Genomic DNA, 15625 nt, shown 5'->3' with positions numbered 1-15625 from the left:
ATTTTTATCAAGGAAAAGTTGCCCTTTAATAAGAAATGCAGAGTTTTGGGGTTTTACATAAAGCGGTGGTATTTCTTTATTTACCATTGATAAACCATTTAATCCGTATATTGTATATATAAATAATTTAAACATTCATTGATTTATATTATTAAATATAAATGTTTTTGGATGCATGCGCCATATCGGATACTGGGTTACGTTCATTTACAAATTTTGCCCGCTTGCGCAAAAAAAATGTGACCCAGGTTATTAAATCAAGTATTTGTAATTCTCTTTTGGGGCATACTTAGTATTTCTTTTGGATATTTTGTTTGAATAATTCTTTAATTAACTTGAAATTATGTTACAAAAGTTTTCTTTCTTAACTGTTGATATCTCGTTTAGTTTAGTGCGTTTCACAAAGGAACCAAGTTAATGACGACATACTAAACTATATTTATGGCCTATCCACTATCGTATCAATGCTATGAATTTCTCAAGCTGACTTCGGATCTTTACTTTTTAAAGTTCTTTGATGGATGTGCATTTCAAAATGTAGGTATTATATTACTAATCAGTCTTTATAACGAAAATAAATACGACCGGTTAACTGAATGCTCTACAAAAATGGGATCGGAACTACCATTCTCAAAGTTTCTTGGCTTTATAGTTGGATTAAAACGAGTTCCGATTCGAAATAAAAGTACATTTGACTACACTTACGCGGGGTACAAAAAACGAAATCTTATAAGCGGGTGTGTTGGTGGAAAGGACATTCCAGCGTGCAGTAGGTTAAGGTCGAAAGTCTTGTGCGTGTGAGATATGTATGGGGCCGTGGATAGTATTCGTTTGTATCATACATTAGATAATATTCATATTGTCGCTTTGTTACATTACATTTTACATTCATCTTAAACGATAAGCGTTGAGAGACCATAGAAAATACATATGCCAAAGCCTTGCTGGGTGTCTATCATCTATGCCGACTAGCTGAAGCATAACGTTTGGGCTAGTTAGTGCCATAAAATTACGATTTACCACTTTACAGTTTACTCTTACAATAAAAACCATAGAATTGCAGCTTAAATTCGTATGCCTTTTGTCCATTTCGTATTTCTTTTTTTTTGCTTCGATAAGAGAAATTGCTTAGGGGAAAATACTTTGAGTGCTTGCACATGATCGAGCTATGATATTTTATTCCTTTCAGATTAATATTTTTGGGGCTCTTACACTTAGCTATAGATATTCATTCATATATGATATGATAAACATTAGTTTACATTGATTACTTAAACACGATTAGCTTATTATCTTACACATTGTATACGAGCATAGCATGTATAAATATAAATATATATTTAGATTTAGATTTAGCCGTAGATGTAGGTGTAGTTTAGATATAGATATAGTTTTAGGTTCAATTTTTCTTATTTTTGTCGTGGGTCATCTGGGTGGCAGTTAGCGCTACATACTTGAGTGGATCATCGTCAAGGCAAAGCAAATGGAGAATAATTTTGGATTAGGTTACCAGCTGATCCTTGGAAGATTAGTGGATTTGGTATGGCTTCTCTGCGGGGTCGGAGCTGTACAAAAACCGAGAGGCTAACTTAGGGCTTTATGGATAGTAATCGGTAATGCTATGGTTCTGTGCTCCGATTGCACTATAAACATATGTTAGTCTCCTAAAATTTCTTTGAATATGTTCGTCTATAATGCCGTAGAGCAGGCGGCCCGCGGGATAGGAAATTCCTATGCAGCTATCGACCACTGCCCTAAAGCAATCAGAATTCAACTTAGGTTATAACGTTTTTAAAGGATTTTACATGGATTGCAAGGCGTTTTGCAACAATTCTAAGTTCATAGCATAGTAGAGGGATCCCTCGCCATCCTAGTGCAGCTGGGCCGTCACATAAAGACCGCAATCCTGGTCGGAGGCCATCGAGTAGTTGGCCGAGTCGCGATCCTCTGGAATGGTGGGATGCGTCTCATGTGGCAGCTTGGCGAAGGCATGGTGCCCTGCCCCATAGCCCAGGTGTCCGTAGGGCGACTCCGCGGCCTTGGTCACGTGCGGCAGCCGGCGCAGGAAGTGCGGATTAGAGTAGCGCACTCCATTGGGCAGCGTGGTGTGCGGCGTCTGTTGGCCATTTCCCAGGGCCACCGAGGCATTGGCATAGTGCATGCTGCTGCTGCTGCTGATGTTGTTATTGGGCGTCATGAAGCTGGAGACCTGCGATGGTGGACCCATGGAACTGGTCATGGCCGAGGTGGAGGCATAGCCACCACCGCTCCCGGCGAGCTGCTGGCTGTGGCAGCCCACCGGCAGTGGCATCGTGCTGCAGTGAGCCGTATAGTCGAACTTCTGCTCCGGCACCGAGCGCTGCAGCGGCAGCGTGGCACTGTTGATGACCACCGTCGACGAGGAGGAGGCAGAGGAGGAGGAGATGGCCGAGGGATCCGCATTAAAGCTGGACATGCGCATGTTGGTGCACCGACCGTAGGGCTCCTCCTGGATGGGCGGCTGTGGCGGGCGTGGCGGTGGCTTGCTGTTGGCCCGCGGCCGTATGATGACCTCCAGCTCACGCTCCTCACCCGAATGGACGCCGCTGGAGGACTCGGAGGGGGCGCGCTCCGGCGGCGACGTGGTGTTGGTGCTCTCGGTGGTGGAGGTGGTGTCGCTGCGGGGCGTCAACGCCTCGTTGGGAACCCCCGAATCGGCGCGGCGCAGACAGCGGGGTGTGGAACTGGAGGCGATCTGGGAAAGGGGCAGAAACAGAGATAGCAGGGGGTAAGTGAAAGTGGTCCAGGAACAGTGGGGATATTGAGTGAGTCTAGGAGGTGACCGTAGGGGCTCTGCTTCATCGTGGCCCCGTCTGTAAGTGAAAATGAAACCAAATCAATTCGGGGAGACTGTCTCGAAACCTCGACCCATCCATCAAACTGGAGCACTAATTCGGACAGGGTTTCTGTCGCTGGTGTCCCCCAGACCAAACCCCATTCCAGATCCCCCCATCCCCCAATCCATGTCGCCCTGTCTGTGGCCCTGGCACTGATTTATGCTGTCTCATAACAGCAAACATAAATCTCCGGCTGCTGCCTCTGCTGCTCCAGGGGCGTGACATGCTACACGCCCCTACATGACGACGCATCGCCCCCCCTGCCATTCCACATGCAAATCACAAGCAAGAACACAAAATTATTCACCATGCACTGGGCACTACGCTCTGTGCTGCAGGGGAAATACCCTAGCTGTGGGTGCACCCAAAAGTCTGGGAATTCATTTTATTGTGACTGGGAATTTGGGTGCAACATCCAAGAGGTCATCTATAGAAATCAACACACATAGTTGATTCTTGAAGTCAAGGGGAACTAAGAGTTTAACACAATGCGATATCTCAATGTCATGTTAGCCTTTGTTATAAGGTTAAATTGTGGTTTCGGAAGAATTGAGTTTCTCAACACCATGTAAGGGTTACATGATTTCTCAATGAAAGTTTAGTAAATTAACATCACAATGAAAAAAGAAATTTGTTTTTTAGAACAATTTAACTTAATGTTAACTTTTCATGACAAATAAGAAACTAAAACCTTAACATGACATTGAGAAATCGGGCATAAGCCTTTCTCTAAAAATGTTAGCTCCTAATTTAAGATGGCACATACATTATGAATGATAATCCCAAAAGGCAAACTAAAAATATATTTTAAAGTGAATCCAAACTATCTAAAAATCTAATATTTTTGCTTTTATTGATTTTTTGTAATACCCTTGACTGAGCAAGAGCATCTAACTCCAAGATATACCCTTATACTTATAAATAGATACCCATTCCTCCACTTACATGCGCTTCGTTGGTGTGAACTGCGACCGTGACCGGAGCCAAGGGGCTGACTAGATGCTGGTGCGGATTGCTCTGTTGCTGGAGAGGATGCGGTGGTGGCGGCTGTTGCTGCTGCTTCTGCTGGAGAGGATGCTGCTGTGGATGCTGCAGAGAATGCTGAAGTGGATTGTGATGGCGCTCGGGCGACAACTGCATCATCTCGGGCATGGCTTGAGGGGCCCGTCCGTAGATGCCGTTGGAATGGGGCAGTACAGCTGGTGGCTGAGGCACGGGGGCACCCTTAATGGGCAGCGGCGGAGGGGGTGGAGGTGCCTGCGACTGTGCCGATGGCTGGGGCGGCTCCAGATCCCTGGTGGAGGCGTAGGTGATGCTGTCGTCGCGCACACAGGCCAACAGCTTGCCCTCCTCGGAGATGTTGTCGTCGCTGATGCCACCCAATCCGCTGAGGTTGGCATAGTCGTGGGGATGTCCATGGGCAAAGGATTGGGCCTGCCGCTGCTGCTGCTGCTGATGATGATGGTTGTTGGCCAGCGGCGGCGGCGGAGGAAGTTCATCGTACTCCGAGAGGTGGAGCAGGCTGACCCCCACCGAGGTGTTGCTGACGCCCCTCTTCATGCTGCCCATGGTGATGCCCACGACGGCTCCGGCGGTGGCCGCCCTTAGTGTCGCGTACTCGCCGTCGTCAGCTTCCCCCGCAGCACTGGCAAAACATATCGAGGCTCCACGGCTCGTATGGCTAAAGGGGGATATGGATATGGATCTGGTCAGTGGGTGTTATAACATCACATTAAAATGTCGCCCTGTGTTGGTTGCTTTCAGGTCTGTCAGGACAATCAGGGAACAGAACGAACTAAGGTTAACCTTGTTAAAAAAATAATTGAGCTTGATAAATGTATATTATCTATAAAATGTTTGTGCCTTAGACTTTTAAGTATAAATTATTACATTAATATTTTTATAGAAAAAACGTAGAGGTATTCGGGCCCCTCTATTTTTAAACAACTAACACAAAGTGAATAACTTCAACAATTATATTATTTATAATTGTTCGAAAAAGATGTAGTAAAAGTAGTATTTTCAATTTAAAACGAAGAGCAGGTGAAAATTTTAGTTTTCTCCTGTTTATGTTTACAAATTGGGCATCTACCTGTACCCTTAAAGCATTTTGAAATATTTCTAAAGTTCGTTCTGTCCCCCTGAAATTGTTCAAACATTGTCTGTGTTAGTTCAATGGTTTTCCGGTTAGTTAAACAAATTACCAAGGACAAGAACAACAACACGGCGACATCGACAACAACAACAACACAAAATCAGCGAGCGCTTTGTTTTTAGTAGTAATTGTTAATTGAAATTCAATTGGCCCACACTCAATTAGCTAGAGTTAGTAGTAATTAAGTTCTAGTAAATCAAACAATTGGAAAACAAAATGAAAAGAATCGTTTTTAAAAACAGGCGACAAGCGGAACAAAATAGTTTCTCATCATTATCCTTCATCCTCTATACATACATGTCTCTCTATATAGATATATATATAAATGGATAAATCGTTTTGTTATGTTTAAATTGAACAATCGTTTTAGTGGACAAACAAATGCTTAAACTAAACACAGAACACAAAATTGGTTATATAAAATGGCGAATGTCAGAAGCACGCACGAATCGGAACTGAAGATGGAAGTGCTGGCAAATGTGGGGAAAATTAGGTGTGGCAAAACGCTGCACTAATGACTAGTGTTGGGCAATTAGTTTTCAATAATGGTTCGTTCTTTCCCAAAATGGAACGTGCAAAGGAAACACACCGATAAAGTACAAAATGAATTAATTAGCAGTAGTCTAGGTAAACAGAAAAACACAAAATCACATGGAATTCCTGAAAATTTGGTGCTGGGTGTGGAGTTTTATGGGTGATTGAATTCTTTTTTTTATTAAATTTTTTTGTTTGGTGCAGTGTATGTGTGTGTGTGTGTGAAGAACTAAATGAATCTAGTTGCTATGGTTAGAGTTAAGAAAAACGGACAAAATACGGAGCTTCGAACCCGTAATGCTTTTTGTTTGGTTGTTGGTAGCTAAAAAACGATTTTTTACCGCTTGCCATCAGTTTGTTCTTGGTCACCAATTAGTAGGACATCATCAGACGTACTCGTAACTTCGTTGAAGGTGACCTTCAGCTTGGGCGAGCTGGGCGTCAGTTTGGGCCAATAGATGTCCTCCTGGGCGGCCAGGCCCATGCCCGTTCCGCCCATGCCGCCATTGATGCCCATGCCCATGCCCCCACCCATTCCCATTCCCATGCCCATGCCCAGTTCCGTGCTGGTGGCCGTGCTCATCATGTCCGGCTTGGAGTCGCCCCCATTCACCGTGGTGCTGGTGGAGTTGCAGCCGCTGCTGCTCGAGTTGCTCCCCGTCCTTTGACCGCTGGACATCAGGAGCGGCTGGGCACTGGCCTTGCCCAGCAATCCGCCATAAGTGCTGTCCAATGGCGGCAGCTTAAAGTGCCAGCGACGCTTGATGGTCAAGCACAGCCAGATGACAATCCACAGCAGCAGGTGCGTCACTCCAACAAGAGCTGCAATATGGAAAAAGAGGGAAAAGGTCAGAGGTCACTATTGTGAGATGGCACAGGTGGAAACGTAATACGCTCAGGCGTATGACAGCTTAATTGGACCGACTCTGCAGTTCGATTGTCTCGCCTCGAGTGACACTCAATACCCTCGCCTTTGTCTCATCGGCGGGTTCTCAACCCATCTATCTGTCTATCTTTATATCTATCTACCTATCCGGCGATTAACGTTCAACCAATCGCACCGCCAATCGCCCATCCAAAGTCCAAACAAGCCCGCTAATTGGCTTAGACCACAAAACATACCTGAGACCGTGTTCAAGGCGCTCCTCACCCATCCAATTATGCAGATTCAAGACACTTAATCAAATGGGGAATTAGGCGCTGCACGGATTTGTATCACGTTCCCTCTACTATTTGCATTTTCAAACATCTTCATCTGAATTTATCACTTTAAATTGGTATTAATGAAATGTCTTTCGCATACTTCCTGAGTATTTGTATATCTTATTTAAAGATCAAATTGAACTGCAGAAGGTATTGTTCGTAATCTAGTATTATTTAATCAAGATAAGAAGATCTAAAATAAATCCAGTAATCTCTTATGCTATGTGCATTTAAATTCAACCTTTTTTGTGGATTAATTTCTATTCATTTTATTTTAAATCAAACCCCTTCATAACAATTTTTACTCACCCGCCAAGAAGGTGGGGCAGTGCAGGTTGTTCTTGTAGGTGGCACTGAGATCGTTAAGGAGCGGGGCCTTCACCACTGCCAGGGCCAAAACGAAGCACAAGGAGGCGCAGTGGGCGAAGTAGATCCAGGTCTGGTGGCTCTTCAGGGTGATGATGGAGCGGTCCCTCATCCGAGTGGCCAGTCGACCATGTCCATACAAGTACATGACCATTGAAGAGGCCACCACCAAGGCGGTGGCCAGAAGGTACAGGGCCAGGGTGACCACGGCGTTCAGGATGAGCCCTGGCTGATGGACTGGCATGGCCTCGGCGTAGATCTGCAGCTTGTACAGATTGGAGACACCCACATATCCCAGGATAATGTCCAAGGCAGCCACCACCATCTGGAGGCTGAAGACGCAGGCAAAAGCCTTGGAGGTGTTCCAAAAGACAGCCGGGTAGCGAACTGACCAGACCAATAGGGCACACAGTAGATTCACAAACTCTGCACTGGGTGGCTGGGAGAAAATGGCCACATCGATGGGCTTATCAATGCCGAAGAAGAGCTGCAGCATTCCGGCAAAGCCATCCAACCGGACGTAATCCTGCCCAGCTTTTGGACCACTGGCTGCGGGACCTGGAGGTGCTGGAGTCAAGGCGGGCACTGACTGAAAATCACCATCCTCCAGCTCGAAATCCTCACTCTCCTCCGGTTCCTCCTCATTGGATTTGGCCACAAATTCACTGGAATTTATATTGGCATCGTTGAGCAAGTATTCCGGTTCGATTTCCACACCAGCTGCCCTTTTTGAAATCCTGCGTTTCTGGTTCTTGGGTTTAATGGCAATGATCTTGGAATTGGAGGCGGAAACGGGGGTGGAAGGAATGGGTAAGTCAGGGAGGACTTCAGGTCGCACTCTATGGATACTGCTATCCCTGGTGGTGGTCTCCTCCTCTGGCGAAAAGCTCTCGAGGATCGCCTGCTCGTGGGAGGCCACGTGGTGGCGTCTGGGTTGCTGCTTCTGTTTGTTGTGATGTTTGTGGTGCTTTCGTGGTTTTCCATGATGGTGATGTGGTTGTCTGCTGGTTGTTATTATATCAACAGGTTTTATGGTGGTGCTGCTGGTACTCTCAGTGGTTGTGGCAGCTGTGGTGGTTGTTGTTGATGTCGTCCTGGTTGTGGTGGTTGTAGAGGGTGTTGTACTAGAGCTGCTTGTTGTGGTCTCTTTGCCCAGAGTTCCCAGCTTTTGCCAATTTTCCACATTCAACTTGCCAGCCTCGGCAGAGGAGGCTGTGGTTGTCGTGCCAACTGCGGTTCTTGGCGGCAACTCATCGAAATCCGGCATGATGACGGTTCCCTCCTCATCACCATCTCCATCGGCATCCTCCCCCCGCATTGCCTCCTCGAGTTCCTGACGCTCCTCTTCGTCAATATCTTGATTAATTAAATCGGGCACTTCAAAGTATTGGCCCTTGCCCGCATCCAGTTGGGAAATGGTAGTGGTAGTGCTTGCTGTCCTCGACCTCGTCTTCGTTGTTGCCGTCGTCTTGGCCGCCTTTCTGCCATTGGCCTTATCGGGTCGCAGGTCGAACAAATTGTTATTGCCCCCGGCCGGCACTCCTCGGATGGCCGTGAACATGGTATCGTTGAAGTAGTCCTCCTCGTCCTGTTCCAAACTGTTTGCGGTGAGGTTGAGACGACTGTGCTCTTGGTGGTGCTGGTGCTGCTGATTCTGGTGGTGCCTGGGGAAGGGTGTGGCCCCCACCACCGACATGGCCATCAAATTGCGTCGATTGATCACAACAAAGTCCAATTCAGTGGCCCAAATTTGCTCTGCAATGGAAAGTCAGAGAAAGCGAGTGAGATTGATGGCTGCTCAAGTATATGGAATTAATTGCTTTGAACTCGGAAGGAGCTAGAGCTTCGCATCTAATTGGAATACATCACGCAGGATTACATGGTAAGCACCTGTTAAGGACAAACGCACATACTCCGTGCATAAACATGAGCTCGTCTAATGAGCAGGAGCTTCCTGTCTTCCCCTCAATCGTTAATTAAATGAGGCATCGATACTTGCAGGACTTCTATAATCCACGCCCTGTAGATTATCAGAAGGGCTGGCAAAGGGGGTGGAATTTCCCTTAGCCGGAATCTCAATGAATACCAATCAGAGCCGGGCTAAAACCAAGCCCAATCGATGGCGAAAAGAATTGGAATGCCCAGACAATGGGGAAAACTGCGCCGTATTGGCCTGGTCGAAAAAGTCAAAAAAGGAGCACACTAGTAGGTATCCCCCATCCCCCAGTGGATTCCATTTCCCTTCGATTCTGACCAAATGGGAAAACAATGCACACAATTCCAGCATTAGGCACTATGCTTGGTCAGTTTCGGAGGTCTAATTAGGAAACATATGTAGGTTCGCCCCCCACTTTTCACCCGATCTGCTGAAGCTATCAGCTGTATGTAACTACATCCCTCAATTTTCAGAACTGATTACTGCTCGGCACTGGCTTAACTCTTGCTCGGCGAACGAGCTTAATATTCATGTTTATTACGGTCAAGTCTGGGCTCTGCGATTTATTGGAGTGAGCCGAGAACTGGAGATTTTCCCCAGGCGTTGGCAAGACAACCTGTTCCCCAGTTGTGCTCCTAACCAGAAGTGGCCCAGTGGAGTCTGTAAACTAATCAGGCGAGGAGATAAACACAGTTCTCCGTTGTGGGCCCTTTTCAAGGAACTTTAAAGGGAACAATGCCTAGTTTTGTGAGGCTTAGGAACTCCTTTAAGCATGCATACACAGAGAAAATTCTGACGTTCTCATCTGAGTTGAAAATGATCTTAAAAATATAATGACATATTGGAAGTTGAATATGTTTTCTTTTTGTTCGAATCAAGTGGAACTGGCGGCAACAAATAAACTATTAGTCCAGTCAGTAGGGTATATTTAATTTAACTTAATTTAATTTAACTTTTCTCTTCTCACCATCTAATATTAAGAACATTGATACCAACGTGTCTTTACACGCCTTTCAAGAACGAATGTTCTCAATTCAAGAAGAATGTGCTAGCATATTTATCTCTGTGTCTTATTTCTGGTTATATTTTAATTTATTTTGATGTAAATATTAAAAGTTTTTTATATTTTGATACGAATTAAAGAAATGTTAATGTTAAATGTTTATAAATATCAACATCTCTAAAAATTTATATATTAAACTATTATTGTTATTTTAAACTTTGGAAATAACAAAAGGACATTTCGACAAAAGCATTGTTTTGAGGGCATTAGATACAAAACAATAAACATGTTCTTTGAAAGGCAATCGGTCAGGAAGTAATCCCCTTGGGGTCAAGATAGGTAACTTTTCTGACAGGAGAGTTTCCCGGTACAGCCTATACTTTTCCCCTAATCCCAATTAAGCCCGCCTTGGAGTCACAAATTTGTTTGTCGTACCCCAGTTAAGACGGTGCTGAGCTTTCTTAAGATTCCCGAAAGCTATCTAATTAGTTTACTTTATGATTTCGCCCATGGCATACACATATAGCACCTATAGAAATGGCCCAGTTAATAATGGAAAGGCAAGGAAAGAAACGGAAATTTGCCAAGTTAACACTTTCATAAAATAATTTATTAGTCGAGTTGCTTAAAGGACATTTACCCAGCGGGCGGTTGGAAATAAAAGAAAGCCGCCGAAATGAGAATTGCTAAGCAAATATTAAAGACAATGGGCCCGAAAGACCTGAAAGAACGAAAGACGAAGGCAGCTCCGAAAACCGAGAAACACGAACCGAGGCGGGATTACAACAATGCCTGCCATAATAATATGTCGTTGCTGCCGTTGTCGTTGTTGTAATGGCCAAAGACGATGCTGGCAAGTGGCTCGTAAAACCGACAGCACCGAAAATCTCAAGATTAACCCGGAGGCCTCCCATTTTAGCCACCCAAGGCACCCAAAACCAGCTAAGACCACCCATCCTCCCTCTTGATTATGCCAATGACAATAACACCAACGAGAACGAGAACGAGAGATGCCGGAGCTCTGGGGATAAGAGTAATGAAAATGCGCAAATCCAACTCCGGCCACGCCCACCGGTGGCGGGGACTTCCCGCTGCGGTAATAGTTGCGATAAGACGGGCCCACATTAACCCAGGATCCAGAGCCCAGAACCCGGAGCCCAGAATCCAGAATCCACCACCTCATCCCAATCGCCGGCCCTTCCTGCAGCTCAAACTCGCGCTCGTTAAGTCTTTAGCATGAATAATGATAAGTTCTCGGCTGGAACCTAAGCCAATCTACAATTGCGGTCAGAAGAATAGCTGCTTTTCATTTATAAAGGGGAAACACTTTTGCTTAAGTTCCTACGACATTTGCTTATAATTCGACTTACTGAATAGATTTATTTTAAGTGGAAAATATGGAATTAATATAAAAAATGCATTTTGACACCTTAAAATATATTTCTTAACTTAAAAAGCAATTTAATTTATTTTAGAAATGCCTAAAAGGATGTGTGTAGATAATTGGAGTAGATAATCCTTTCTAATTTAACAACTTATATTATTTATAGGTGAAGTAAATTTTTTTTTTAATATTGGAATTCAGGCTGCTGGCATATTATTTTAACCGCTGCTGTCCCTTCTTCTCATTCTCAAAGGACAGTCCGGGGCCAATGTCTTGAGCCACTTCCGGAGCCCCGTCGAGAAAGCCACCCACTTGTACACCCTATCCATACCAAGCCCATCCATCCACAAACCCACTGGTAATCTGAGCGAGCCTGTTTAGCAGCCTTTTATGCGCTCAATATGGCGCTGGACTGGGGCCTACTGCTATCCATCCTGGGTCCCCTGCCCCATTCTCATCAGAATTTTCATTTGTTTTTCGCCAGAGATGTCTGCATTAATTATTTATGAATGCAGGATGGCGTATAAGTGATTTCGCCATAAAATTGTCCTTCGAAGTGATTTTGGTGTCATCTATTAATGAAATTAATTAACGAATTGTGACCACTTCCTTCCTGGCCCTCTTCCCTTGGACACCTAACTTTTTCCTGATTCTTTTTTCTTACTGCCAACAACAGCTGCAGGTCGTTGGGAACTTTTTTATTATAATATTTTAATAAGTTTTCTTTTACTTTGATATGTAAATGGGGCAGTTTGATGGGTCGGTGGGTAAGTAGAGAAGAGGGTATTAAAACTTGGAAAAATCTTTAGCTCAGTTATGTTTGCACAGTTCTATTAAATAGTGGTTATGACTTTGGGAAAACGTAATTATAATTATCCGAAATATTTAGCTATCCTCCTTAGCATTATCTTTTTTGTTGTTTTATCTTCGCCAGCTCACTTTTATAAGTTCTTCATTAGGGCATAATTTACAGCTTCCAAAGCGAACACTGCGTATACGTAATTTCTCAAAAGTCGTTAAAGTTCTTGGTGAATTTATGAAACATAATCATGAAATGCATTTGTGGCCTTATTTTCCACTCCTTTGATGGCTTTTCCCCTGCAGCTTTTTTATGCGAGTTGGTCGAAACTTTTAAAAGCATTTTTTATGATTTTCTCCGCCTAATTGCTTCATCTCTCTGTGGTCCCGATTTTATGTTAATACAAAAGTTCTGAGCCCACCCACTTATTAGTTTTTGGCGCCCCTTTCCAATCATTGGCTGTCAATCGGGAAAATGCAGAAAATTTCTAATTGCTGGCTGAGAATTATAATTCTCCAACTTACAGGCATAAGCGCATCATCATCAGCCTGGCCGACAGGCCAATCTTGGCCAGCTTAAGTCTTTAAGGATGTCAGAGGCGTTGACAAATTGCAGGGGACAAAAGGTAAAGAAGGGGGAAAATGGAAAAAGGAGAAAATGGAGAAAAGCCAGCCAGTCAGTCGAGCGTGAAAATGGCGAAAAGAAGTCGCGAGACAAGGCGTTGCACTTAGCTTGACCAGCTGGCCCCTTGACCCCTCGACTTTCCCCCCGCCCTTTGGCCAAGTACAACTTTAGCTCTGACTGCACATTTTATTTGTGCCAATGATTTTCTAATTTAAGAGCGGGTGGAAAAACAATTTCCCGCCCACCCCCAGCACATGGATTGCATGGATCGACCTCCATTGAATGTCTGTCAGCGACAAGAGTTCGACTTTGTGGCATCGAACCAGGAAAAACAGGGAGAGCAAAAAAAGCGACGACAACGAAATTAATTGAAAAATCACATAGGAGTAGGTGGGACCCAGCATGCAAGTCAGTCAGTCAGTGAGTCAGTCAGCGAGGATTTAAACCCATCTCGTCATGGTTTTTATGATGCCAATGCAACCCATCGCTGCCACATTTTTAATTTAGTCCGCGTGGAAACGATGGACCGTCGATGTGGATGGATGCCATTGTCTTCTTTCCCATGCCACGTTTCCCATCCACTGATTCACTTCTGTTCCCCAGCTCCCAGTAGTTCAATAAACCGGCCAACAATTCCGGACCAACTGCTGGCCGGGGACTTCGACTCGTAGCCACTTTAAGTGTAGTAAATTTTGATTTGCCTGCCGATTCTACTGCAATAGCTTTCCATCATTGTTTCAACCGTCGCGTTTTTTTTCGCCCCCCGCTTTTGCAATTCTAGCCATCCCTTCGTGGCCATTTAGAGAAAGTTTTGGCTCAAAAGGGTATGTGTACTTTGTAAAGCGGCTTAGAAAGTTACAATACAGGATTAACCGTTTTATGGTAAGTGGTTATAATTATAACTTTTGTAATATAGGTTGTTAAAGATTTTTGTTAATTTTACTTTTGATCCTAACCAGCGGACGGCGGCCTACCAATAAGCAGATGTAATGCCGCCAAACGAACATTGAGCTGCTGTATAGTGTGCCCAACGTTACTTAAAAAACATTTGAAAAATATTTTTCGCTAACCTTTAACAATTTTAGAAATAATTGAAATGTAAAAAACTTTTAAAATTTGGTCATTACTAAAAACTGAAAGTATGTATAAAATAAGGTTGCCAAACTTGTTAACTATTTTGAAAACCTAATTTAATGAAATATTTTAAACTTAGAGGCAAATATTTCTATATTTTTTTTGTGACATCTCAAATCTGTGGGATCCAACCTCTGGTAAGTTCCCCGCGATTACTTTTACCGGCCTGTCATTAACTGTGGAATTAGTTTACTGTGCTGTGCGACGACGGCCTCATGTGAGATTCAACTGCACACAGAGGGGCAAACAGTGCATGAGGAGCTCCTGGACCTGCTCCTGCTGCTGCTCCTGCTCCTGCTCCTGGTCCTGGGATGATATGCAAACAGAGGCCTGTCGATGTGGCCCAGGACTCATTCCACTGGTGTCCTGCTCACAGTTGGCCAACATTTGCACAGTTTTGGGTCGCTTGGCTGGCTTCCGCTGCCGTTGCCGTTGCCATTGCTGCTGCCTTGTTATTAACATGGCTTATTGCTGGCCATAATGGGTGCCTTTCTCCTCCCTGTCAACCTGTTACCACCCCTTACTCGTCCTTTTACCCGTCCTGTTTTCGGTGTATGAGTGTGTGTGTGTGGCTGGTGTTTACTCCTGCGGTTGTTAGCCTGTATGCTCGCTCGTTCGTTTGTGTTTTTGTTTGCCGAGCGCTGGTGCATGCCACCATACAAAGATATATACATATGTATATACACTGTAGATGTTTGGCCAGCAGATTTCCCCAGCGATTGCCTTTGAAGCTGCCGTTCCAGCTTTGTGCTTCTTGGAATTTATTTTGTTGGACCTGCCCCCGGATATTCCCCAAAGTTCACTTTGTTAAGCGTCCTTCAGAGCATCCCACTACTAAACTTCTTGGTTAAACATTTTGCCCATGGCCCACACATATGGCAACGAATTTAAATTGGCCTGCTCTGATTTTCTACCCCCTAAGTGCCCAATGGGTATTGCAGCCAATTGCAGTTCGTTTTAAGGACAATAAATTGAATTAAAACACGGAATGGCAAACGCAATTGTGAATTGATTGCATGGACAATGGAAATTATGATTGATTTAAGCCCCGCCCACACCCACGCCCATTTCGGCAGGCCGGGAAACATCAGCAGGCAGTCATGTTCATTTTAATAGTTGTCATCAGCGACGGCGGCAGTGTCATCGCACCATCAATATGACAATGTACAACGTGGCGTATGCTTGACAACAATGAAAGTGGGGATAAATGCAATTCGTGCTCGGCAACAAAGTGCGCGGGTTATTCTCCCACAACCCCCCTCCCCCAGGATTTCCTTTTCCGCAGGAAGTGCATAATCGACAGGCAATAAAAAATTGCCATAAAGTGACTCCTGGGTACCGAAAGTTTGAGTACGCTTTTGGAAACCGTTTTCCTAGTAGTGGTTTGGCATTGAAGCAAATTGTTTTGAAAACACCATAAACTTTGAATGAAAAATCATAAAAAATAGAGTGCTCTGTTGTTTGATACTAGTGAAGAATAAGGGGTATTGGAAATAAAAGGATTCCTAGTGGGAAACAAAACTCTGGTCGAGTTATTTTTTTATGTGTAAAACATAATTTACAGACCAGCTTTGACAATCATTTTTTAAAGAATTAACTAAGAAAATATAG

At 44.3% G+C, this 15625-nt stretch overlaps 1 protein-coding gene across 3 annotated transcripts in view; it reads right to left on the bottom strand.

Annotated features, from left to right (window-relative positions):
* Positions 1-43: 43 nt before the first annotated feature.
* Positions 44-15625, bottom strand: part of tinc (transmembrane protein tincar) — a 62762-nt gene continuing 47180 nt past the window's right edge. For 2 of the 3 annotated variants that reach the window (XM_065866730.2, XM_070995843.1), the window contains 4 exons: positions 7078-8889; positions 5907-6387; positions 3822-4557; positions 44-2734 (listed from right to left, as the gene is read on the bottom strand). In XM_065866730.2, the coding sequence (XP_065722802.2) occupies positions 1871-2734; positions 3822-4557; positions 5907-6387; positions 7078-8889 (3893 nt within the window). In that variant the 3' untranslated portion in view covers positions 44-1870. Of the gene's footprint in view, positions 2735-3821; positions 4558-5906; positions 6388-7077; positions 8890-15625 lie in introns of those variants that run through there. The other variant, XM_065866733.2, reaches the window with a different exon arrangement.

This window comes from Drosophila suzukii, chromosome 3 (genome assembly GCF_043229965.1).
Source record: "Drosophila suzukii chromosome 3, CBGP_Dsuzu_IsoJpt1.0, whole genome shotgun sequence".
Taxonomy (NCBI): Eukaryota; Metazoa; Arthropoda; class Insecta; order Diptera; family Drosophilidae; genus Drosophila; species Drosophila suzukii.
Note: the sequence above shows the minus strand (reverse complement) of the source record. Positions and strands in the feature narration are given on the sequence as shown.